The sequence below is a fragment of the Rana temporaria genome, chromosome 1 (genome assembly GCF_905171775.1).
Source record: "Rana temporaria chromosome 1, aRanTem1.1, whole genome shotgun sequence".
NCBI lineage: Eukaryota > Metazoa > Chordata > Amphibia > Anura > Ranidae > Rana > Rana temporaria.
The window spans coordinates 355,293,598-355,318,495 of NC_053489.1; the positions used below are offsets into that span (position 1 = coordinate 355,293,598).

General features: G+C 42.7%; 1 protein-coding gene across 1 annotated transcript in view; it reads left to right on the top strand.

Moving 5' to 3' along the window:
• Window positions 1-24,898, top strand: part of INSR (insulin receptor) — a 251,942-nt gene that overhangs the window by 138,372 nt on the left and 88,672 nt on the right. The window contains exons 3-7 of the mRNA XM_040321264.1: window positions 1,657-1,978; window positions 11,945-12,093; window positions 14,125-14,269; window positions 15,929-16,143; window positions 21,507-21,633. Coding sequence (XP_040177198.1) covers window positions 1,657-1,978; window positions 11,945-12,093; window positions 14,125-14,269; window positions 15,929-16,143; window positions 21,507-21,633 — 958 coding nt within the window. The remainder of the gene's footprint in view (window positions 1-1,656; window positions 1,979-11,944; window positions 12,094-14,124; window positions 14,270-15,928; window positions 16,144-21,506; window positions 21,634-24,898) is intronic.

Genomic DNA, 24,898 nt, shown 5'->3' on the forward strand with positions numbered 1-24,898 from the left:
TTAAGGCTATTGTGGTGGCGGCAGGTAATGTAGTTGCGAATTGTCTCAGACCCCAAATGGTTTCTGCAGAGTATCGCAACTTAACCATTGTTGCCAGTCACCGTGGGCGGGAGTGCGGGTGTAGGGTGAGAGGATTCGCAGAATCCTTGCTCAAGGGGAATTAAGTTTGGTCCAGAGGAAGGCAAAAAAACCCTGGGCAAGCTGGCCAATGTGCTGCGGCAGGGAAAAAAATTCCTTCCTGATCCCTGAAGGCGATCGGATCAAAACCCTGGATCAAAAGACTGACGGCTATGGAGGGGAAAAGGGGGGGGGGGGATGCTGGGTGTCACTGCTGCTGGGGTGTACCAAAAAATGGCCGCCAGGCAAAGCACAGGACCCAGGCTGGGGGGGGTGCTGTCAGCTTGGTAAAAACAATATTTTACCGATGAAGTTGCTGAACAGGGGACCTCTGGGGGTGTGGGGGTGAAAATCCAGAGCGATCTGTGCTTTTGGAAGTTAGTGAAGGGAGAGACGAACGGCGCGCCGGTAGGCCGCGGCTGAAGCCGCGGACTTTCCTAAGGTGCGGCGGCCGCGAAAAGGAGCAGGCTGGCGCGGGGGTGAAGGAACACCAAAAAACGCCGGAAATACACCCAGGGGGGGTGACTTGGGACCACCACAAACGAGGGTGGCCGTGCGGGCGATGATGCCGGCGAAAGGTAGTACAGAGAGCCGCAGTGTGGGGTCTGTGTGACGGCTGCCCTGATAAGGACGGCCGTCAGTGGATCCCCAGGATGTCAGGCCCTGAGAGGCAGGGTCTTACCTGCGGAAGTAAAGAGGAGTCCTCGTGGAGAGAGAGGTGCTGGTTCCTGGTTCCAGGGAGCTGTTCCTTGGAGAGTCTGCCTAGCGTCTGCCTAGCATCTGACTGCCAGGTCTGGGTGAGAGCAGGCTCGTATGCGGAAGGTCCGAAGCGCCCTACTCCACCGCTGACACTGACTGACTGACTGACTGGACTGACTCCAATAGGTGACCCATCTCACCTCAAATTACTGCTAACTCAGAAGGGACAGGGAGGGGGGTGGGATGAGCACCGTCAGATTACATACAGCGAGAATCTCCTGTTTACTCGGCGGCCTCTTTAATACAGTCCCACTTCCTGGACCGGCTTCTATAGTAGACAGAACACTGGTCCAATGCCGGCCCAGGAGATGGGACTTCCTATTACAGAGGCCACTGAGTAAACAGGAGATTCTCGCCGTATGTAATCTGACGGCGCTCGTCCAGCCCCCTCCCCGTTCTCTCAGAGGCAGCCCAAATTGCAGTATTGGCGTATAACACGCACACGCTATTTGCAACCACGAGGTCCAAACAGGCAGTGAGGAGGTGACATATCTCCTCCTCACCACCTGCCAAATGCCTCTGAAAAGTGATCCACCACTGATCACTTTTCAGAGTGGGTGAGCAGCCTGAGAACCAAGCTATGGGATTGCTTGAAAGGGGAGCATCGATGCCTACCGTACTTGTGAATGAGCCCTAAAAGTAAAATCTCACCTGCTACATATGTATGTATTGATTAGATGGGAAATATAAGATCTTTAAATTTACTTTGGGTTCTTTCATACTGCAATGTTTGTTTATTTTGACACTTTTGATGTATTGATTTTGTTTTTCTCTTTGCAGTTTGCCCTTCTACATGTAAACACCAGGTCTGTACCCGTGATAATCGATGCTGCCACAGTGAGTGTCTTGGAACCTGTACGGAGCCTGATGACCCCTTTAAATGTGTAGCATGCCGAAATTTCATGCATCAGGGGGAATGTGTGGAGACTTGTCCTAAAGGCTTTCTCAGCTTGCATGGGTGGAGGTGCATCACCTTCAGTGAATGCCAAGAACTGCACAATAAAAGTCGAAATTGTCCAGACGACTCTTGCCCTCAGTTTGTCATTCACAAAGACGAGTGCATATCAGAGTGCCCCTCTGGCTATACCACCAATTTTACCAGGTAAGTATTTTCTTTTTAACTTATTTTAAACCTATGAAAAAAAAACAAAAAAATACCTCAATAGCCTCAAAGAATAAAAATCCACTTTGTGTGCAAAAAATGTCTTTGAAAACACAGTATTTTTTATTTTGTAAAAGTAGAATTGGATCATGCTTGCGCTGATCATCCCAGCCCGTGCAGAGAGCATAGCTGTGTTTGGGATTTAGTAAGGCCAGGCTGCCTACAGAAACGGGTGCAGATAAAAGACCAGTCATCCTGCATAAGGAAACAGGGAGCAGGAGTAATTGGCCCCTATTACAGGAATCTGTTTTTTTTTTTTCTTTTAGCAGCTGCTGGGGATTTACTTATTATTATTATTATTATTATTATTATTATTATTATTATTTTAATTATTATTATTATTATTTTTATTTTTTTATGAGCCAGTTTATACCACATTTTTTTTTGCTGCATCAAAAACACATGGAAAGTAGGTTATATGGTTTTCAATGGAATTAGTTCACACCCGTGCTTGCAGTTCCAGTGTATTCCAGTTCAAGAAAAAAAAGTAGTACATGCTGCATTTTTCCTGCACTACACTGTACTGGAACGCTGTAAAACGCATCAAAAACTCACTGGAATGCACCTAAATGCACCAAAAATGCACTGGAACACACACACATGTCCTTATTTTAAGGTTAAAAAAAAAAAGAGGGGGAAAAAAATGCACTTGACTGCATCAAAAACGCACTGGCGCGCATCAAGGCGCATGCAGAAAAGCATCTGGATCACATCAGGACTGCATTTCTATGGTAGGAACTGGGCCCTATGGGCCTGATCCTCAAAAGGGATACGCCGGCGTATCTACTGATACGCTGTCGTATCCCTGTTTCTATCTATGGAACTGATCCACAGAATCAGTTTCACATAGATAGGGAGAAGATCCAACATGTGTAAGGGACTTACACTGTCGGATCTTAGGATGCAGTACCGCAGCCGCCGCTGGGGGCATTTCTCGTCGAAATGCCGCTTCGGGTATGCAAATTAGCACTTACGGAGATCCACGAAGCTTTTACGCTTCGTTTTTTCTCCGTAAGTATTAGTTTGCCGTCGCAATATTAGGGCTGCTTTTACAAGGCCTAAACTGTTTAGGCCTTGTAAAAGTAGACCCTTCTATCCCGCGTCGCCGTCTTTTTTTTTTTTTTTTTTTTTTTTTTTAATTTTTTTTTTTTTCCGCCGCAACTCATATTTTTTTTTTTACGCCCGTCGCGATTCTCAAAACCCGGCGCAACATAAAACCGTGCAAAGCACGTCGGGAAAATGACGTTGTGAGTACGGCCGGCGCGGGAGCGCGCCTAATTTAAATGGGACTCGCCCCATTAAATTAGGAACGCCTTGCGCCGGCCGGATTTAAGTTACACAGCCGAAAATTTCTAGGTAAGTGCTTTGTGGATCGGGCACTTAGGTAGAAATTTTCCGGCGGTGTAACTTAAATCCGAATATTTAAGTTACATCGGCTGGCTGTGGATTAGGCCCAATATGTTTTCCAAAGCTGCCATGGGCCTTTAAGAAATTTGTGTTCCTTTTTGACAACAAAATGTTAAAAATCAGGGTCAACGTTACATTTTTGGCTTAGTAGCTCTTGTTCTTAATTGGGGCTCTTGTATACAGGTGCTGGGACCCGTTCAGTGTACATTTTTTGTAGGTTTACATTGAGCAACCCATGTACAGCTCAGTATGATTTTTTCCTGAAGTAAAGCCAGCTTCAGCACGGCAAAGATGTTTTTATTACAAATTATGTGAGCAGACTGCAGTTCCTCTTTAAAGCGGAGTTCCACCCAAAAATGGATCTTCCGCTTATCCCACTCCTCACCCCCTTACATGCCAAATGTTGGCATGTAATTTTTTTTGGGGGGGGGGAGTGGGGGCTTCAGGAGAAGGGGACTTCCTGTCCCACTTCCTCCTTCCGCCGAGGGGCTGCAAAGGCGATTAAGCTTAATCGCCTTTTGGCAGCCCCTCCCTGTCACGATCGCCTAGGACACGTGACAGGTCCTAGGCGATCGCCTGTCCAATCAAACTGCGCCGGGCCGCGCCGCACACGCATGAGCAGTGCCGCTCGCGCATGCGCAGTGGGTGCCCGGCCGTGAAGCCGAAAGCTGTCACGGCCGAGTGCCCACAGTGACAATGAATGTAAAAGGGGGGGAACTAATGCGCAAAACCAAAAACTAACCAAAGGCACTAAAACTCTATACTGAATAATAGGATAAAATTAAATAAAATGCTCAGTAAAATACTATAAAAAGCAGCAGCCACTACCAAAAGGTGCTCACACACCGAAGATCAAATGTAAAATTTTATCACGTTATTACTGCAAATATTTTTTCACATATATTATTTGGTCATTGACTGGAATCTATTTTTGGATTCCATTATATTCACAATCTCCATCCCGCACATCATGGTTGTTGATGTTTGGTGGGATATAAGGAAATAGGAGTGGAACACGTTTAATCGGATACACTGGTTATATTTCACACATTGCTGTGCGTTTATATTTTTATCGTTTATTCTTATTGGTAAGCGCCATTACACCCCCCATTTTACACAGTGACAATGAAGACGCCGGCCGGGGAGGGGAGGAGCGGAGCCCTGGCCGGCGCGTCGCTGCAACGCTGGAGCAGGTAAGTGTCTGTTTATTAAAGGCCAGCAGCTACACTTTTTGTAGCTGCTGACTTTTAATAAACATAAATATTGGCTGGAACTCCCCTTTAAGGCTCGGTTCACACCTATGCAGTTTGCTTTTGATTGTTACTGCAGTACTTTTTGCACACACAATTTCACCATGTTTTCTGAGATTTTGCTGTGATTTGCATTTGTATGCTTTTTTTTTGGGCCAATTTGTTATTGGGCAGAATAAAAAATGCAAGACGCAAATCATGGCTAAATTGCGGTACAAATGCACTAAGTGCTTTTCTGCAGCTTCTGCATTGAAGTCTAATGAACCAAAAATACAAACAAAAGCACAGTTTTGCCTTTTGGAAAGTGTCGGGGACGTTTTTAAAACAACTGGAAAAAGCATACGTGTGAACATGTCCTATAGGACACCATGTTAAATGAACTGGAATGCGTTTCTGCAAAACAACAAAAAATGCATAGGTGTGAACCAAGCCTTACAGATGTGACACTTTTGAGGCGTGAGGCTGGAATGAGGATTTGTAAACGTGATTGTTCAGTTTTATAGATCTGCTGTGGAATCTCCTTCTCAAGTCCATCTCTTGTATACAGTGCCTTGATAAAGTATTTATACCCCTTGAAATTTTCCACATTTTGTCATGTTGCAACCAAAAACGTAAGAGATTTTATGTGATAGACCAACACAAAGTGACACATAAATGTGAAGTGGAAGGAAAAAGATAAATGGTTTTCCAAATTGTTTTCAAATATGTGAAAAGTGTGTTGTGCATTTATTCAGCCCGCCCCCCCCCCCCCTTAGTCAATACTTTGTAGAACCACCTTTCACTGCAATTACAGCTGCAAGTCATTTTGGGTACATCTCTACCAGCTTTGCACATCTAGAGAGTGAATTTTTTGCCCATTCTTGCAAAATAGCTCAAGCTCTGTCAGATTGGATGGAGAGCGTCTGTGAACAGCAATTTCCAAGTCTTGCCACTGATTCTCAATTGGATTTAGGTCTGGACTTTGACTGGGCCATTCTAACCCATGAATATACTTTGATCTAAACCATTCCATTGTAGCTCTGGCTGTATGCTTAGGGTCTTTGTCCTGCTGGAAGGTGAACCTCCGCCTCAGTCGCAAGTCTTTTGCAGACACTAATGCCTCATACACACGATTGCGATTTCCGACAAGAAAAACGCGTTTTTTTTTCCCAGCAGGAAAACGGCTGAAATTTGTCTTGTATACACATGGTCACACTAATCTTGGACGAAATTCCGACCGTCAAGAACGTGGTGAAGTACAACACGTACAGCGAGCCAAGATCAGTGAAGTTCAAAAGGCAGTTTGGCTCTTCTGCTTGATTCCGAGCATGCGCTTTTTTTGTTTGCGTCGTAATTGCATACAGACGATCGCGATTCCCGATAGGAATTTCTCCTGTCACGAAAATTGAGATCCTGCTCTCAATCTTTTCTTGGCAGGAACTCTCACAGAAAAAGTGCGATGGAGCATACACACGGTCCGAATTTGCGACAAAAAGCTCACATCACACTTTCCTCTTCGGAATCACGATCGTGTGTACGAGGCATAACAATTTTTTTCTAAGATTGCCCTGTATTTGGCTCCATCCATCTTCCCATCAACTGTGACCAGCTTCCCTGTCCCTGCTGAAGAAAAGCATCCCCACAACATGATGCTGCCACTGCCATGTTTCATGATGGGGATGGCGGAATCAGGGTAATGTGCAGTGTTAGTTTTCCGCCACACATAGAGATTTGCTTTTAGGCCAAACGTTTTTGGTCTTTTCTGACCAGAGCACCTTCTTCCACATGTTTGCTGTGTCCCCCACATGGCTTTTCACAAACTTCAAACGGGACTTCTTATAGCTTTCTTTCAACAATGGCTTTCTTCTTGCCAATCTTCCATAAAAGCCAGATTTGTGGAGTGCACGACTAATGCCCCGTACACACGATTTTTTTTCGACGGAATGTTGGCTCAAACTTGTGTTGCATACACACGGTCACACAAATGTTGTTGGAAATTCCAACTGTCAAGAACGCGGTGACGTACAACACTACGACGAGTCGAGAAAAATTAAGTTTAATGATTACGAGCATGCATAGGATTTTTTTGGAATTGCATACGATCGGAATTTCCAACAAGAACTTTTTCCGTCTGTAAATTTGAGAACCAGCTCTCCAATTTTTGCTGTCGGAAACTCTGACAGAAAAAGTTCGATGGGGCCTACACACGGTCCGAATTTCCGTCCAAAAGCTCACATCGAACTTTTCTTGACGGAAATTCCGATCGTGTGCATAATAGTTCTGTGGACAGATTCTCCCACCTGAGCTGTGGATCTCTGCAGCTCCTCCAGAGTTCCAAGTGCTTTCATACTGAGGCGATGCGCTGGCAGGACGTTGACAAAACTCCTGCTCTTCCACCGCTCATAAATCGCTCCTGCCCATTGAAATTTAGGGTGGTTTTAACCCTTTTTCGGAGCTAGCGGGGGTTAAAACCCACTAGCGGCTGAAAACCTCTGCAAAAACGATAGTAAAGCCCCGCTAAAAATAGCTACGCTTTTCCGCCGATGCTTGGGTGTGAAAGCACCCTTAATGCTCTCCTTGCCCAGCCTGTAAGTTTAGATGGACAGCCATGTCTTGGTAGGTTTGCAGTTGTGCCATACTGTGTTTTTATTTTTTTATTTTTTTCCCATTTTCGAAGGATAGATTAACCACTTAAGGACCACCTCCTGCAGATATACGTCGGCAGAATGGCACCGCTGGGCACAAGCACGTACCTGTATGTCCTCTTTAAGTGCCCAGCCCGGTCCGAAGCTCCGTGACTGCGGGACCCGCCGACCCGATCGCCGCTGGAGTCCCGCGATCGGTCCCCGGAGCTGAAGAACGGGGAGAGCTGTGTGTAAACACACCTTCCCCGTTCTTCACAGTGGCAGCTTCATTGATCATGTGTTCCCTGATATAGGGAAACACGATCAATAAAGTCACACGTCCAGCCACGCCCCCCTACAGTTAGAAAAACATATGAGGTCACACATAACCCCTACAGCGCCCCCTAGTGGTTAACTCCTAAACTGCACTATCATTTTCACAGTAATCAATGCATTTTTATAGCATTTTTTGCTGTGCAAATGACAATGGTCCCAAAAATGTGTCAAAATTGTCCGATGTGTCCACCATAATGTCGCAGTCACAAAAAAAATCGCTGATCGCCACCATTAGTAGTAAAAAAATCATAAAAATGCAATAAAACTATCTCCTATTTTGTAAACGCTATAAATTTTGCGCAAACCAATCGATAAAAGCTTATTGCGATATTTTTTTACCAAAAATAGGTAGAAGAATACGTATCGGCCTAAAAATTGTCGCTCTATTTTTGTTTATAGCGCAAAAAATGAAAACCGCAGAGGTGATCAAATACCACCAAAAGAAAGCTCTATTTGTGGGGGGAAAAAAGGACGCCAATTTTGTTTGGGAGCCACGTCGCACGACCGCGCAATTGTCAGTTAAAGCGACGCAGTGCCGAATCGCAAAAACTGGCCAGGTCCTTTTACCTACATAAAGGTCTGGGTCTTAAGTGGTTAAACACTGCTCTGTGAGATGTTCAAAGCTTGGAATATTATTTTATAACTTAACCCTGCTTTAAACTTATATTGAGATTAAATTACACACAGGTGGACTCTATTTACTAATTAGTTGACTTCTGAAGGGAATTGGTTCCACTAGATTTTAGCTAGGGGTATCAGAGTAAAGGGGGCTGAATACAAATGCAAGCCACACTTTTCAGCTATTTATTTGAAAAAAAAAATTAAATCCATTTATCATTTTCCTTCCACTTCACAATTATGTGCCACGTTGTATAGGTCTATCACATAAAATCCCAGTAAAATACATTTATATTTTTGGTTTTAACAGAGAAAATGTCAAGGGGTAGGAATACTTTTTCAAGGCATTGTAACTACATTAAAGGGGTTTTCCACCCATTTTTTAAGTTTATTAAAAGTCAGCAGCTACAAAAAGTGTAGCTGCTGGCTTTTAATAAACAGAGACTTACCTGCTCCAGCGTTCCAGCGACGCGCCGGCCGGGGCTCCGCTCCTCTTCCCCCCCCCCCCTCCCCGGCCGGCGTCTTCATTTCAACTGTGGGCACCCGGCCGTGACAGCTTTCGGCTTCACGGCCGGGCACCCACTACGCATGCGCGAGCGGCACTGCGCATGCGCGAGCGGCACTGCGCATGCGCGAGCTGCCCGGCTCTGCGCCGTCTGATTGGACAGGAGATCGCCTAGGACCTGTGACATGTCCTAGGCGATCGCCTACAGCAGCCCCTTCCTGTAGGCGATTAAGCTTAATCGCCTACCCGGAAGGAGGAAGTGGGACAGGAAGTCCCACTCCTCCTGAAGCCCCCACTCCCCTCCCAAAAAAATTACATGCCAAATGTGGCATGTAAGGGGGTGAGGAGTGGGATAAGCGGAAGTTCCAATTTTGGGTGGAACTCCGCTTTAAAGGATCACTAAAGGAAAATATTTTTTTAGCTAAATAGCTTCCTTTACCTTACTGCAGTCCTGGTTTCATGTCCTCATTGTTCGTTTTTGCTTTGAAGTAGCTGTAATTCTGCTGTGATCTCCACACTTCCTGCTTGTCTGGCTCCTTATGAAAAATCTCATGGCAGCTTTTCACTGTGGTCCAAGCTGTGTGTCTAAAACTCCTCAGAACCAATCAGATTAATTTTAAAAACAAAACACTGCCCTGGATTTGTTTGTTTTTGTTCTGTGTCTTTCTCTACTTCACAGAAACCTGAAACCAGTTTAAAAACGAAAGTGAAACTAGAGGCACATTAAATGATTGATTTTTATCTATTTTTAATCATTTTTAAAAGGAATCAGTTAACTTTTATGTCTCTATACCCTGTAAACAGTCATTTCAGCAACATTTTTTTTTCCTTTAGTGACCATTTAAACTACATACATCTATTTTCGGGGGGGGGGGGGGGGGGGGGTTCAGTTTAGTTGTATTGTTTTTGAATGACGGCATCTTTTCCTACTTCAGTTCTCATGCTTGCCTGAGTTTTGCTTTTTTAATTTGTGTAGGTACTGGATTCAGAATACAGACTATCATTGCAATAATGAAACTGACACTTCCCAATCTATAATGTACACAAAGCTCCCCTGACCAGGAGAAACAGCAGGGAATATGCATCTTTGAGTGTGTGTATGCAGGGAGTTATTCCAGGCAGTCTTGACTGTACTGCTGGCACTGCCTGAAGCAGACATCTGTCTATCTAAGCTACTTAAATGTGCAGACTATAAATGCTTTGGATATGTAGAGATCCACTGAATAACTGCCCTTTTTGTGTGCCCTTGCAAAGAAACTATGATTTTCTTATGTAGAAAAACGTAGGCCCCATGTACACCTCAGCGTTTTGTAGCACAAAAGCTCGAAGATACAAAATGCAGGAGGAGAAAAAATAAATAAAATTCTCTATGAAGATGAGGTACATCTCCACTACAAGTCGCCTGAAGCTAAACAAGTTCTGTAGCTTTTTTTGTAGCTCGAATTGTGCAGATTTGTGTTTTTTAAAGTGTTTTTTGTTCCATAGAAATGCATGGAAAGCTTGATTTGCGTGTTTTTGAGTGTTTTAGTGTGTGTTGTCAGACGGTTCTGAGCGTTTTACTGCTCAAATTCGATAAATAAAAGTAAATAATAACAATAAAATAAATGATAATTAAATAAAAAAATAAAAAAATACAAATTAAATAAAATTACCCCAATATTAACCTCCAATAATAATTCCTAACCTAACAAAATAAATAAAGAGTAAGAACATAATGATAAATTAAAGGGACTGTAAAGGTAAAAAAATGTTTTCCCTAAATAGCTTCCTTTACCTTCGTGCAGTCCTCCTTCACTTACCTCATCCTTCCATTTTGCTTTTAAATGTCCTTATTTCTTCTGAAAAATCCTCACTTCCTGTTCTTCTGTCTGTAACTACACACAGTAATGCGAGGCTTTTTCCCTGGTGTGGAGAAAGCCTCTTGAGGGGGGAGGGGGCGAGCAGGAGGGTCAGAACACTATTTACTTTGCAGATAGAGAAAGGAGCTGTGTGTTAGTGGGCATCTGACACTCCTGCTCGCCCCCTCCCCACTCAAGAGGCTTTCTCCACACCAGGGAAAAAGCCTCGCATTACTGTGTGTAGTTACAGACAGAAGAACATGAAGTGTGGATTTCTCAAAAGAAATAAGGACATTTAAAAGCAAAATGGAAGGATGAGGTAAGTGAAGGAGGACTGCACTAAGGTAAAAGAAGCTATTTAGTGAATTTTTCTTTACCTTTACAACCCCTTTAACCCAAAAACATAACCTTTACCCTTAACCCCTTACAACAAAAAAAGTTAAAAATAGTAAATGAATAAAAATAAATAATGAATACAAGTGGAAAAAGGCTGAAAAACATAGCAACAAATGATGAAACTATATTTTTTATTGGCTAATAAACGCCAAAGCTCAAAAACACTGTGCTAAAACGCCTGAAAAACGCTCAAAAAAGCTCTCAGTAACATGATGCTTACGTGTAAATGCATTAGTGTGGCCTAAAAAGTTATAAATAGAACAGAAATAAAATGTTGGCATGTGACAGCTTTACTTTGTCCATGGAGCACACAGTGGCTTCAAAAGCGGCTGTGGTGACCGCTCCATTAGGCCTCTTTCACATGGGTTTAAACCAGCCATACATAGATAGAAATTCATCCAAATTGTGATCCATGTATGGGCAGGCTGGTTGTGCAGAAGTATATCTACACTGCTCAAATGCCACATCCTGGTTTTTAGTTGTTTTTTTTTTTTTTTTTTCACAAAGGGACAGGCATGTTGTAAATGCTCCAAAAACATGTTTTGACACATTCAGCACTCCTTTTTGAAGCATTGCAATTGACTTCATTAATAGAAGCAGTGGGTTGTGGCAAAGCCTAGAGAACACATGTCAAATTCTTGACTTGACACAAGGCAACGCTAATACGCAGGTGTATACTGTCCTGACTGTCCCCTGCAATTGTTTTAATTACCTAGCATGTTGGTAGGGTGTATGGGAGTGTAAAAACACGGTTAAAACGTTAGTTTTTTCTGCATCTCTAAGCTCACTGGAAGGGGACTTACTGTGTTATTTATTTTTTATTTTTTGTCAGTTGTATTCAATTTAAAATTGGTAGCATGAAGCTTGGAAATATGTCATATAATCATAGAATTGCAAGAATTATTTAATGCATTTTTCTTTATGTAAAAAGGCTTCCTTTTTTGTTTTGGCAGCTTAACATGTGAGCGCTGTGCAGGACCCTGTCCAAAGATATGCTCGGTCCATGGTAAGGAGAAGGTCATAGATTCTGTTACCTCAGCACAAGAACTTCGGGGTTGTACTGTAATTAGTGGAAATTTGGTCATCAATATTCGGGGCGGCAGTAAGTATTCATGCATCCTGTTACATATTTAAATGCAAGTCTTGTATTTTTAATTTATAGAACAAAACTTAAAGCGGAGTTCCACCCTTTCGGGGGGAGAATACCTGTCTTTGACAGGTATCCTTTCCCACTTCCGGGAGTCCCTGCCATGGAGCTGTGACGTCACCGCGGGGCTCTCTCCTCCTTCCCGGCTGTCAGGCCAATAGGAGAGAGGAGCCGGGCCTCGGGCATGCGCAGTAGGGTTCCTGGCGGGAAGTCGAAGGGCTACACTGCCGGGTTCTCATACCCGCAATGGCGGCGGAACACCCGACAGCTGATGGAAACATTAGCTGCGGGTGCCGACATTGCTGGACTCCAGAACAGGTAAGTGTCAATTTATTAAAAGCCAGAAGCTTCAGTATGTGTAGCTACTGGCTTTTAATTTTTTTTTTTTTTTTCATGGCCAGAACACAGCTTTAATGTCAGCAATGCATGTTGGAGGTGAATTGGTGTAACCTACACCACATTCCTTGGGATCTTTTTGAATTGGGCCTAACATCTTTTTTTACTTTTAGGCACATATCTACCCCAAACCTATATTTTTTTTGTTTTGGAGAAAGGTGGAACAGGATAGAACAGAATTTCAATGCAGTCTTTGTTTCTGTTGGGGAGATTTACTGTTTATTCTGTTGACCACTTAACTGGGACAGAAATTGAGAATAAATATGTTTGTGCTGAAACATGAGGTGAGGGGAAATATTCCATTGGGAACCTTTTGTTTTGGTGACAACTATCTAAGTGGGGAATTTGTTCTTTTACTTTGGAGAGACATCCCGTCATACTGTTGTGTCCCTGGGACAGAAAATAAAGGAAGATCTCTCCAAAGGACATGTTCAAAGATCTGTGCCTTGAAAGAAGAATGTGCACCATAGGCAACTGAAAAATAATATGGAAGTTAAAGTAACGCATTGCTGTCTGTAGAACGAAGGGGGGGGGGGGGGGGGGCACCACCAACAGGTAGATCACAACCATGGCCCTGCTCAGCCTCTGCTGTTCTCATCTTCACAGCAGAGCAGAAAGTGGGAGGCAGAACAGTATTGGACAGAAGGCGTAAGCAGGAGCTGCTTCAGTTAATCTTTCGAGTTAACCAATCACCAGCTTGCTAATATGAAAAGGTAACTCCAGCAGCTCCTGCCCTCCGTCCAGTACGCACAATGTCAGGTAAGAGTGCCACCTACACAGTGCTGTGTGTGTGTTTGTGTGTATGTTTGATGTGAAGGGGACTGGACACTGATTTGGGGGGGGGGTGAGGGGCAGAGGGCACTGTGTGTTAGGGGGTGAACCCTACACTGGAGTGGGAGGTGTGAAGAAATACAGAGGACACTGCTTTAGAGGGAGGCACAGGACACTGCTATGGGGGATGGGAGGGCAGATGGCACTATAGTGGGGGGGGGGGGGGGGGGGGTGGGGGTGATGTGAAGGGGGGCAGAGGGCACTAGTCGGGGGGGGGGGGGCAGGGTACAATTTCTATGGAGGTGCAGAGGACACTACTGTTGGTGTTTGTGGGGGGTGCAAAGGGGCAAAGAACACTACTGTGGGGGGGGGGGGGGAGATGTGAAGGGGGGCAGAGGATACTATGGTGTGGGGATATATATATATATATATATATATATATATATATATATATATATATATATATATATATATATATATATATATATATATATATATATATATATATATATATATATATTTCTTTTTTTAAAGGATAGGGCGCTGCCGAGACAACTTTTACTCCCTCTTTCCCTGAGGCTCCATGTTGTCCAGGTACATCTCAACCTACCCCTGCTCTTGAACATTTTCATGACATATGACCTGATAACATGACTGATATTCAGAGATATCCATAAAAGCACTTGAGTGAGGGAAAAGGGCGTTTACAGAGATTATGTTGGTGTTTCAAACATTTTTTTTGTTCCAACTGACAATACAACTCTCTACTCCAAACAATGCATTTATTCTTACTTTTTTTTTTTTTTTTTTTTTTGCCAGATAACATTGCCACAGAGCTAGAAGCAAACCTTGGTCGCATAGAAGAGATTACGGGATACCTTAAAATTAGACGATCTTATGCTTTGGTATCCTTGTCATTCTTCCGTAAGCTACGTGTAATAAAAGGTGATACACTGGAAAGCGGGTGAGTCTCCCTAAATGAGGTACATGATTAAATTTTTCTCACTTTCTTTTGAAGATGTTTCACGCTAAATAACACTTGTGTGTGCATTAACACACACATTTTTGTGTGTTTGGGAGACCTTTCATTAAGGTAGCCACTCGTTTTGCATCACACTGCACCAAAATATTGTTTGCTTTTTTTCTCCTTTTTTTTTTTTTTTTTAAACTGTACAAATTCTTTGTGGTAAATGAATGAATGGGAATACATTTGTGGTAAAGAGTGGTAAAACATGTGAATGTAGCTTTAATAGGACCCAGCAACACGTTGAATTATTCAGAGGTTGTAAATCAGGTACAGTATCTCACAAAAGTGAGTACACCCCTCACATTTCTGTAAATATTTTATCATATCTTTTCATGTGACAACACTGAAGAAATGACACTTTGCTACAATATAAATTACTGAGTGTAAAACTTGTATAACAGTGTAAATTTGCTGTTCCTTCAAAATAACTCAACACTCCAATAATGTCTAAACCGCTGGCAACAAAAGTGAGTACACCCCTGTGAAATGTCCAAATCGGGCCCAACCTGTCAATATTTTGTGTGGCCACCATTATTTTCCAGTACTGCCTTAACCCTTTTGGGCATGGAGTTCACTAGAGCTTCACATGTTGCCACTGGAGTCCTCTTTCACTCCTCCATGATGACATCACAGAGCTGGTGGATGTTGGAGACCTTGCTCTGCTCCACCTTCTGTTGAGGATGCCCCACAGATGCTCAATAGGGTTTAGGTCCATCACCAGCCCATCACCTTTACCCTCAGCTTCTTTAGCAAGGTTGTGGTCCTCTTGGAGGTGTGTTTGGGGTCGTTATCCTATTAGTATACTGTCCTGCGGCCCAGTCCCCAAAGGGAGGGGATCATGATATGCTTCAGTTTGTCACAGTACACGTTGGCATTCATGGTGCTAGCAGCACTCGTGCAGCCCCAGACCATGACACTTCCACATGATTGGATAATAAAATCAGCAGAGCTTCCCCTAATTTCAGATCTACCCCTCAGATTTACAGCGACTGCACTTCCAAGTGCGCTTTTAGTGCAATTTCAAGTGCAGTTTGCACTTGTAGCGCAAAGTAGATTTGCTTTTCGTAAATAACCCCCCTTGTAATACTAATGAGTCACATAACATTGGGGAGGGAAAATGGCTAGTTGGGCCCAATTTGGACATTTTCACTTAGGGTTGTACTCACTTTTGTTGCCAGGGGTTTAGACATTAATGGCTGTGTGTTTTATTTTGAGGGGACAGCACATTTACACTGTTATACAAGCTGTACACTCACTACTTTACAGTGTAGCAAAGTGTAATTTCTTCAGTGTTGTCACATGAAAAGATATAATAAAATATTCACAAAAATGTGAGGGGTGTACTCGCTTTTGTCAGATACTGTATGTTAGAAAATTAAAACCCCTCATTGCTATGGGGAATGCTTCAACCTGCCCTTTTCAGTTATTTGTAAAGTAACTTGAGTAAATACTGTGATGTAAACAATTGTAAAAAGAAGATACAATGCTATATGTTGTGTAGCTTATCATATGTACAGTTTGGTGTTTAGATAAACATGCATTGTAAACATTGTGATCTAACTAAATATTGACTATTCATTTTTTTTTGGAATGCAGTGAATATGCCTTCTATGCACTAGACAATACCAATCTGAGACAGCTTTGGGACTGGCAGAAGCACAATTTAACGATTCTTAAAGGAAGACTCTTCTTTCATTACAACCCTCGTCTCTGTCTACAAGAAATTCGAGCAATGGTCAACATCACTGGAGCTAAGGATCGGCAGGACAAAAATGATATTGCAACTAAGACTAATGGGGACCAGGCATCGTGTGAGTATATGTTATGTTAGCAATAACTGCATTTAGGTAAATCTTGCGATAGACAGTCACAAACAATTTTCGTGTTGAACAGCCACCATCTGTTATCCATCTGACCGTAAGATCTCTTAAAATATTCAGGTGAATCACTATAGCAATCTATGATATGACAATACGTACTTATTATTATTATTATTATTATTATTTATTGTAATAAATATAGAGATTTGTAGACTAGCCATTAGTGACCACTGAGTTTTCAGTGCAATAGTTTTCTTTTCAACTTTAATGTGGTTGTAAACCCACTTTTTTTACTTTGGCCTACAGATAAGCCTATAATAAGGCTTACCTGTAGGTATAAAGAATATCTCCTAATCCTGTACGGTTTAGGAGATATTCCCCTCGCAATGCGCCGCTGATTGCAGCGGCGCATGCGCAGGGGGGATCCTCGGCTGAAGGGCCGGCCCCGCCGACCCATGCCGGAAAGGAAATCTCCCGCGCGCATGCGCGGGAGTGACGTCATCGCCGCTCCAGCCAATCACAGCGCTGGAGCGGCGATACCCGGAAGACACGCTCGGCTTGGCGTGGACCAGGTTAGTTCCCTACCTCGTTCCGAGGCAAGTATTTCATAATGAGCTAATATGCGGTGCATACTAGCTCATTATGGCTTTTGCCTTGCAGGTAAAAAAATAAATAAAAAATGTCAATGCGGGTTTACAACCGCTTTAAGCAACTGTTCAGATAAAAAAATTGGCATGCATCGCTTAGTGTACAATTCTAGTCTATCTGGTGTGGGGAGGAATTCACTCTCTTGCACATAGAGGGGAGTTATGCCCTCCTGTTCCAGCCAATCAAGCTGGCCAAAGATGTAGAACCCAAAAGAAAACTTGGGAAAAGCCTGGCATCCAGATTACTCTCTGAAATTGCAATGCAAGAGGTAGTGAGTATTTATGGACTTTAGTTCTGTTTTAGGTTTATATGTTTTTAGACATTTAAAGTGGAACTAATTGCAATGCTATATACAGGTGCATCTCATAAAATTTGAATATCATCAAAAAGTAAATTTATTTCAGTAATTCAATTAAAAAAATGAAACTCCTATAATATATAAATTCATTGCACACAGTGCTATATTTCAAGTGTTTCTTTATTTTAATTTTGATGATTATGGCTTACAGCTAGTGAAAACCCCAAATTCTGCATCTAAGAAAATTAGAAATTATACATGAGACCAATAAAGTATTTTTTATTATAGAAATGTTGGTTTACTGAAAAGTATGTCCATGTACAGTATAGCATGCACTCAATAATTTGTTGGAGCTTCTTTTGCATGAATTACTGCATCCATGTGGCGTGGCGTGGCATGGAGGCAATCAGCCTGTGGCACTGCTGAGGTGTTATGGAAGCCCAGCTTGCTTTGATGGAGGCCTTCAGCTCATCTGCATTGTTTGGTCTGGTGTCTCTCCTCTTCCTCTTGACAATACCCCTCAGATTCTCAAGTATTGAGTGCATACTATACTGCACATGGACATACTTTTCAGTAAGCCGACATTTCTGTATTAACAATACAGGGAGTGCAGAATTATTAGGCAAATGAGTATTTTGACCACATCATCCTCTTTATGCATGTTGTCTTACTCCAAGCTGTATAGGCTCGAAAGCCTACTACCAATTAAGCATATTAGGTGATGTGCATCTCTGTAATGAGAAGGTGTGTGGTCTAATGACATCAACACCATATATCAGGTGTGCATAATTATTAGTGAACTTCCTTTCCTTTGGCAAAATGGGTCAAAAGAAGGACTTGACAGGCTCAGAAAAGTCAAAAATAGTGAGATATCTTGCAGAGGGATGCAGCACTCTTAAAATTGCAAAGCTTCTGAAGCGTGATCATCGAACAATCAAGCGTTTCATTCAAAATAGTCAACAGGGTCGCAAGAAGCTTGTGGAAAAACCAAGGCGCAAAATAACTGCCCATGAACTGAGAAAAGTCAAGCGTGCAGCTGCCAAGATGCCACTTGCTACCAGTTTGGCCATATTTCAGAGCTGCAACATCACTGGAGTGCCCAAAAGTACAAGGTGTGCAATACTCAGAGACACTGCCAAGGTAAGAAAGGCTGAAAGACGACGACCACTGAACAAGACACACAAGCTGAAACGTCAAGACTGGGCCAAGAAATATCTCAAGACTGATTTTTCTAAGGTTTTATGGACTGATGAAATGAGAGTGAGTCTTGATGGGCCAGATGGATGGGCCCGTGGCTGGATTGGTAAAGGGCAGGGAGCTCCAGTCCGACTCAGACGCCAGCAAGGTGGAGGTGGAGTACTGGTTTGGGCTGGTATCATCAAAGATGAGCTTGTGGGGCCTTTTCGGGTTGAGGATGGAGTCAAGCTCAACTCCCAGTCCTACTGCCAGTTTCTGGAAGACACCTTCTTCAAGCAGTGGTACAGGAAGAAGTCTGCATCCTTTAAGAAAAACATGATTTTCATGCAGGACAATGCTCCATCACACGCGTCCAAGTACTCCACAGCGTGGCTGGCAAGAAAGGGTATAAAAGAAGAAAAACTAATGACATGGCCTCCTTGTTCACCTGATCTGAACCCCATTGAGAACCTGTGGTCCATCATCAAATGTGGGATTTACAAGGAGGGAAAACAGTACACCTCTCTGAACAGTGTCTGGGAGGCTGCGGTTGCTGCTGCACGCAATGTTGATGGTGAACAGATCAAAACACTGACAGAATCCATGGATGGCAGGCTTTTGAGTGTCCTTGCAAAGAAAGGTGGCTATATTGGTCACTGATTTGTTTTTGTTTTGTTTTTGAATGTCAGAAATGTATATTTGTGAATGTTGAGATGTTATATTGGTTTCACTGGTAAAAATAAATAATTGAAATGGGTATATATTTGTTTTTTGTTAAGTTGCCTAATAATTATGCACAGTAATAGTCAACTGCACACACAGATATCCCCCTAAAATAGCTAAAACTAAAAAAAAAACTAAAAACTACTTCCAAAAATATTCAGCTTTGATATTAATGAGTTTTTTGGGTTCATTGAGAACATGGTTGTTCAATAATAAAATTAATCCTCAAAAATACAACTTGCCTAATAATTCTGCACTCCCTGTATATATATATATATTTTTTATTGGTCTTCTGTAATGATCAAATTTACTGCGAATACAACATTTTGGGGTTTCACTATCTGTAAGCCATAATCATCAAAATTAAAAGAAAGAAATGCTTGAAATATATCACTCTGTGTGTAACGCATCTATATAAACTTGTCACTTGTATACCCCGCTTTGTGATTTTTACCTACAGATAAGCCTATAATAAGGCTTACCTGTAGGTAAAATTAATTACTCCTAAATGTGCACTGTTTAGGAGATATTAACCCTGCATGCATCCGCTGACGTCATACGCAGGAGTGACATCATCTTGGCTTCAGCCACTCACAGCGACGGAGACTGTGAACCCGGAAGAAACTCTGGGGGAACATGTCGGCCCCCTCAGGGTTGACAGGGCGCCGCTGTGGGGCCTTCGCGTTAAGGTAAATATTTCATAATGTGCTAGTATGCAATGCATACTAGCACATTATACCATTGTCTTGCAGGGTTTTTTTTTGTTGTTGTTTTTTTCAGCACTTTACTATCGCTTTTTGATGATATTCTAATTTTATGAGATGCACCTGTATATCTCCTCCATTCTTCTTGGTGATACTGCGTGAGCTGGTGGCCTTTACACTTGCCAAACCTGAAGTTCCACTGTACATAATGGGGGACTTAAATAGCATCCCGCACTCTAGGCTAGACAGGCATCCCCTGTCAACTCAGGGCCCTCCAGGCAGGGACACTGTATTATCCTGAATTGGGGGGTGTGGACATTTGGGTACTAAAATATCCTGATACCCTCCAATTTACATGTTTTTCTAAAACACACACCTCCCTGTCCCGAATAGATTAATGCGTGGGATCTACCTCTGCTCTCCCTTTAGTGACCAAAATACAGTATGGCATGAGGGGGGTTTCTGATTACTCTCTGCTTGTGCTGTGGTTATCGGCTAGAGCCCAAAATAACCTTTTGAGAGCCCCATGGTGCCTAAATGAGTTTTGGCTGAAGCTTCTCCCAACAGATAATCCAATCGCACAACACATAGAGCATTTATTTCGTAAAAATGATCGGTAGAAGGATGAACTAATCCATTGGGATGCGATCAAGTGCTACCTTGAGGCATTTTTATCTCATCCATTAATGCCCGTGGCACTGATCATTTGGGAAAAACCCAACAGGCTGGTTGTACACAAGTCAATTGATGGATCAAATTGTGTACAATCAGCTAGCCCATAAATTGATTAAAATTCAGCCAGTCCCTGCTAAACTGGCTGAATTTCGATCCATGTATAGCCAGCTTAAAGAGGAAGTAAACCCGGTGGGTTTTACTTCCTCTTTTGCTCCATGCAAATCCTGCAAATAAAAAGCATAATGGGCTAGTATGCATCCATAAGTCCATGGAAATCAAGGATTTTTTTTCATACGTGCAATTACCCCTACTGAGTTTCTCTCCTATTTAAATTTAGATGTTCTAGGTCTTGCAAACTCCCTATACCTCATCTCCATTTTAGTTCTACCTTTGGTAAGTGGGTCATACGTAGTCTTTGCAGAGGTGTGTGCTAACAAACTCTTCCTTTTCTGTTTTTACCAATTGATATCCCATGTAGAGAGTTATTAACATTATAGAATATCTCTTGGTGTGACCTTTAGGCATTTTCTTAGGTATTTCAAAACTTATTGAGGGAGTAAATGTTGCCACATGCACACGGGCCGAATGCTGGGAGACATTTGCCGCTTAAAAAGAAAAAATCTGACATTCGACACGTGTGTATGTCGGCCTGTCTGACAAAAGCCGGCCTTTTGGCTGGCTTCTGTCAGACGAGCATGCCGGAAGCGGCTGATCGACTCCCGATCAGCACTCTCATGCAGTGGCAGAAAGCGCTGATGGGAGTGTTCTGGAGGGGGGGTCATCCCGCTGTCAGAACACAAGATCTTGGAACTACGTCGGATTTTTAGTACAGTGGCTCTGACCTAAGCTGACTTTTTTTTTTTTTTTCGTTCAATCCCCTGGGTTGAACGGAAAAAAAAACGAATAATGTGTAATAGGCTTAAGCAAGCTGTAGGTAATACCTTTTGCAGTTGAGATAAGCCAACAATCAGTGAAGGGGTCCCAACATATTTAAACTCTGTCTTGTCGCTTGGTATTGTCTGCAGCATAGAGACATAAAAGTACCCTAATTTACCCACTGAATGACCTTGTTTAAGCCTTAGTTTACAAATCCTATACCCAGAAGCTTATAGCATTTGTCTCTTTTACAGGTGAGAATGATGTTCTACGCTTTAACACTATAAAAGCCAACCATGATAAAGTGTTGATTAGATGGGACCCTTACTGGCCACCTGATTACAGAGATTTGCGGGGGTTCGTGTTTCATTACAAGGAAGCGTAAGTACTGGGGGACAGTGGTGAGCAATTCAAAATTTCTTCTAGCACATGCTTTTTCCAGAAGATTGAATGCATTGCCTTTTGACAGGTTCACTTTCCAGGTCTGAAGCGGTGTGCCGCGTACACACGACATTACATTTTTTTTTTATGTCATTAAAAACGATCGTGTGTGGGCTCCAGAGCATTTTTCATGACGTTCATGTCGTTTTTCATGTTTTTGTTTTTTAACGTTGTGAAAAAACGGTCGTGTGTAGGCTTTAACGACGTGGAAAAACCGTGCATTCCCAGAAGCAAGTTATGAGACAGGAGCGCTCGTTCTGGTAAAACTAGCGTTCGTAATGGAGATGGCACATTCGTCACGCTGTAACAGACTGAAAAAACACAAAAGCAGCCCCAAGGGTGGCGCCACCCGAATGGTACTTCCCCTTTATAGTGCCGTTGTACGTCACCGCGCTTTGCTCAAGCATTTTTTTTTTTCACGATCATGTGTAGGCAAGGCAGGCTTGACAAGAATCGGGTTGAAAAAAATGTTTTTTTTCTAGACCATTAAAATGGTCGTGTGTACGCAGCATTAAAGTTTATGTGATCTCTAACCGTGTAAAACAACCCATACCATTTAACATAGAAATGCAAGGCATAATGTCTCTGTCCTGTGTACACAAACACACTGTGCAGAGGGGCATGTCAGCAGGAGACAGAAAAACAGCAGTACATACATTTTCATAGTGAAGAGCTGTGCAGAGGGGACATTTGAAGATGTGAAGAAGTGCAAAGAAACAGTGAAAAGAGAGCAGGGTACTTTTTGATACACATGTTACATAGGTTACCAACACATATCAGAAATATAACAAAGAGGTAACACATGTGACAGGAAGTCAGGTAAATCTGTGGGTGTTGTCACAAACGGGACATACATTTCTGCCTTGCTTAGACAATACACTAATCATTATTAGGCGTCGGCTGCGAGGAATAGCCAGACAAGGTCTAAGGGTGTTGAAAGACTCCAGCTGTTCAGAATGAGGCAATTAAGGCCTCTATAAGTAGCCCAAATGATTACCACTAATTGGCTGCATCACTCCTAAGGCTGTGTGGGTAGGAGAGCAGTGCCAGAAGGTCTTCTGTGGAGGTGAGGAGAGGATTGATTTTTTTCTGTGTGAAACCAAATCAAAAGACTATTGTTTTGTGCTGTATGACCAGCACTGTCTACCCAGCAGTAGGCTGTGTTAGACTTCATATATAGGTTCCTGTGTGGAAGGTAGACGCCCAGAGAGGCTAGGATTTATTTTATGTTTGATTTTGTTTATGCTGTTTGGATGCTTGCAATTGTTTTCCAGCAAGATGGAAAAATAAACGAGAAACTTTGTTTTCAACCGTCTTCGACTGCCAGTCTGTATGAATTCAGTGTGTGGTGAACCCATCCAAGGGGTCACACACCCTGCTACCGAGCTAACCCCTCACATATGGTGGAGAATGCGGGCAGTTGAGGTAAACCCAAAATGGAGGAGATACTGAAACAGCTGGTTTTATCAAATGCAAATCAACAACAAGCAAATGCAAATCAACAGCAGACGAATGCAGATTGGCAGCGGAGCCTTGCAGCTCAACAGGCTCACCAAGAGAGCCTTGCAGCTCAACAACAGGCTCACCGAGAGAGCATGGCAGGCTGGGAACAGAGACACCAGCAGCAAATGGAGGCCATCGTGACACAGCTTCAGAGACAGCAGACCAAGGCTGGGAGTCAGGCCAGTAACATACAGACTTTTTGGAACCGAGAACTGGGATACCAACAAAGCCCAGCAGAGAATTTTCTGTTGTTGGAGGACTGCACAATCTACTGTACAAATGAAGACTTTTTTCAGTGCGAAAGTAGTACAAAATGTTTTGAGAAGAAATACCGCTGTGATGGGGTGCCACAGTGTCCTGATGGATCTGATGAAAAAAACTGTACAGTCACTAAACACGTCCGCTGTCAAAGTGGGGAATTTAAATGTCCATCTGGTGAATGCTTGCTAATGGAATGGAAATGTGATGGTGCAAAAGATTGTAAAGACGGAAGTGATGAAAAGGACTGTAAATTGGAGAAGATCACTTGTGAAAACGAGCAGTGGGCTTGTGCTAGTGAAGATCAATGTGTTCCGACCTTCTGGCGGTGTGATGGTCGCACGGACTGCCATGATGGCAGTGATGAAGTTCACTGCAAACTGCAGATGTGCAAAAGTAACGAGTATCAGTGTAAAAATCTTGTGTTCCAACTAATGCTGTTTGCGATGGACAATCTGACTGTCTGGATGACTCAGATGACGGTGGTGCAACCCCAGTTCAAGATGAGCGTGACTCTGATGATTCAGAAGATAATGAACCTAGGGAGCGAAGATCCAGCGATGTAGAAAATGGTAGCAATAATCGTAATGCTAGTGACTCTGAAAATGAAGATGCTCAAAATCACATTGCCATTGATTCGGATGATGAGCCAACCAGACAAAAAGGCACGAATGAAATTGAGGTTGGGGTAGACGAGGAAGGATTTATTTACTTTTCATTTGAAAACCCGGCGCCAGTTGACAATCCACAGTTCCTCTGGTCCAAGGACTACAAGGGAGCTACAGACTCAGAGAGAACAGACATTTCTACCGATGGAAATAAGTCTAAACTTATTCTAACAAACCCTTCTGAGGAAGATGTAGGCACCTATGCTGTTGAAGTGCTAAATACAGATGGAGTATCTGCTAGTCACATGCTAACAAAGGAAGAACTAGAGGAACTGATGCGCAAAAGCCATGATGTACGACATCCACTGATACAGAAAATCTCAGGTTGAAATGTGGAAGTACTGGAGAATGGGGACGTGCGCCTCTGGTTACAAGTAGAAAAACTGTCCTTTGATGCAAATTTGGAGATGATTCTTAATGACAAAGTCATCCAAAATACACTGAAACGAAAAATAACATTTGACAAGGAAAATGGACTTATTTAAATAATTAAGGAAGACTTTGGTGAAGAAGATAAAGGAACGTATACTGCAAAAGTAGTAGATGGAAAAGCATCAAACCAGCTCATTGTTACCCTTACTGGTGAAGATTTTGATGAAGTTTATGATGAGTCCCGAAAGAAGAAGGCATGGAAAAAAAAACAAGGACCACATTTTGAGGAGCAGTTGCAGTGGAAGGTCACAGAAGACTGCCACGTTATTATGATATGCAAGGTTAAAAATACAAAAATAGAGACCACGCTCAAGTGGTCTGTGGACAAGAAACCACTATCTAAC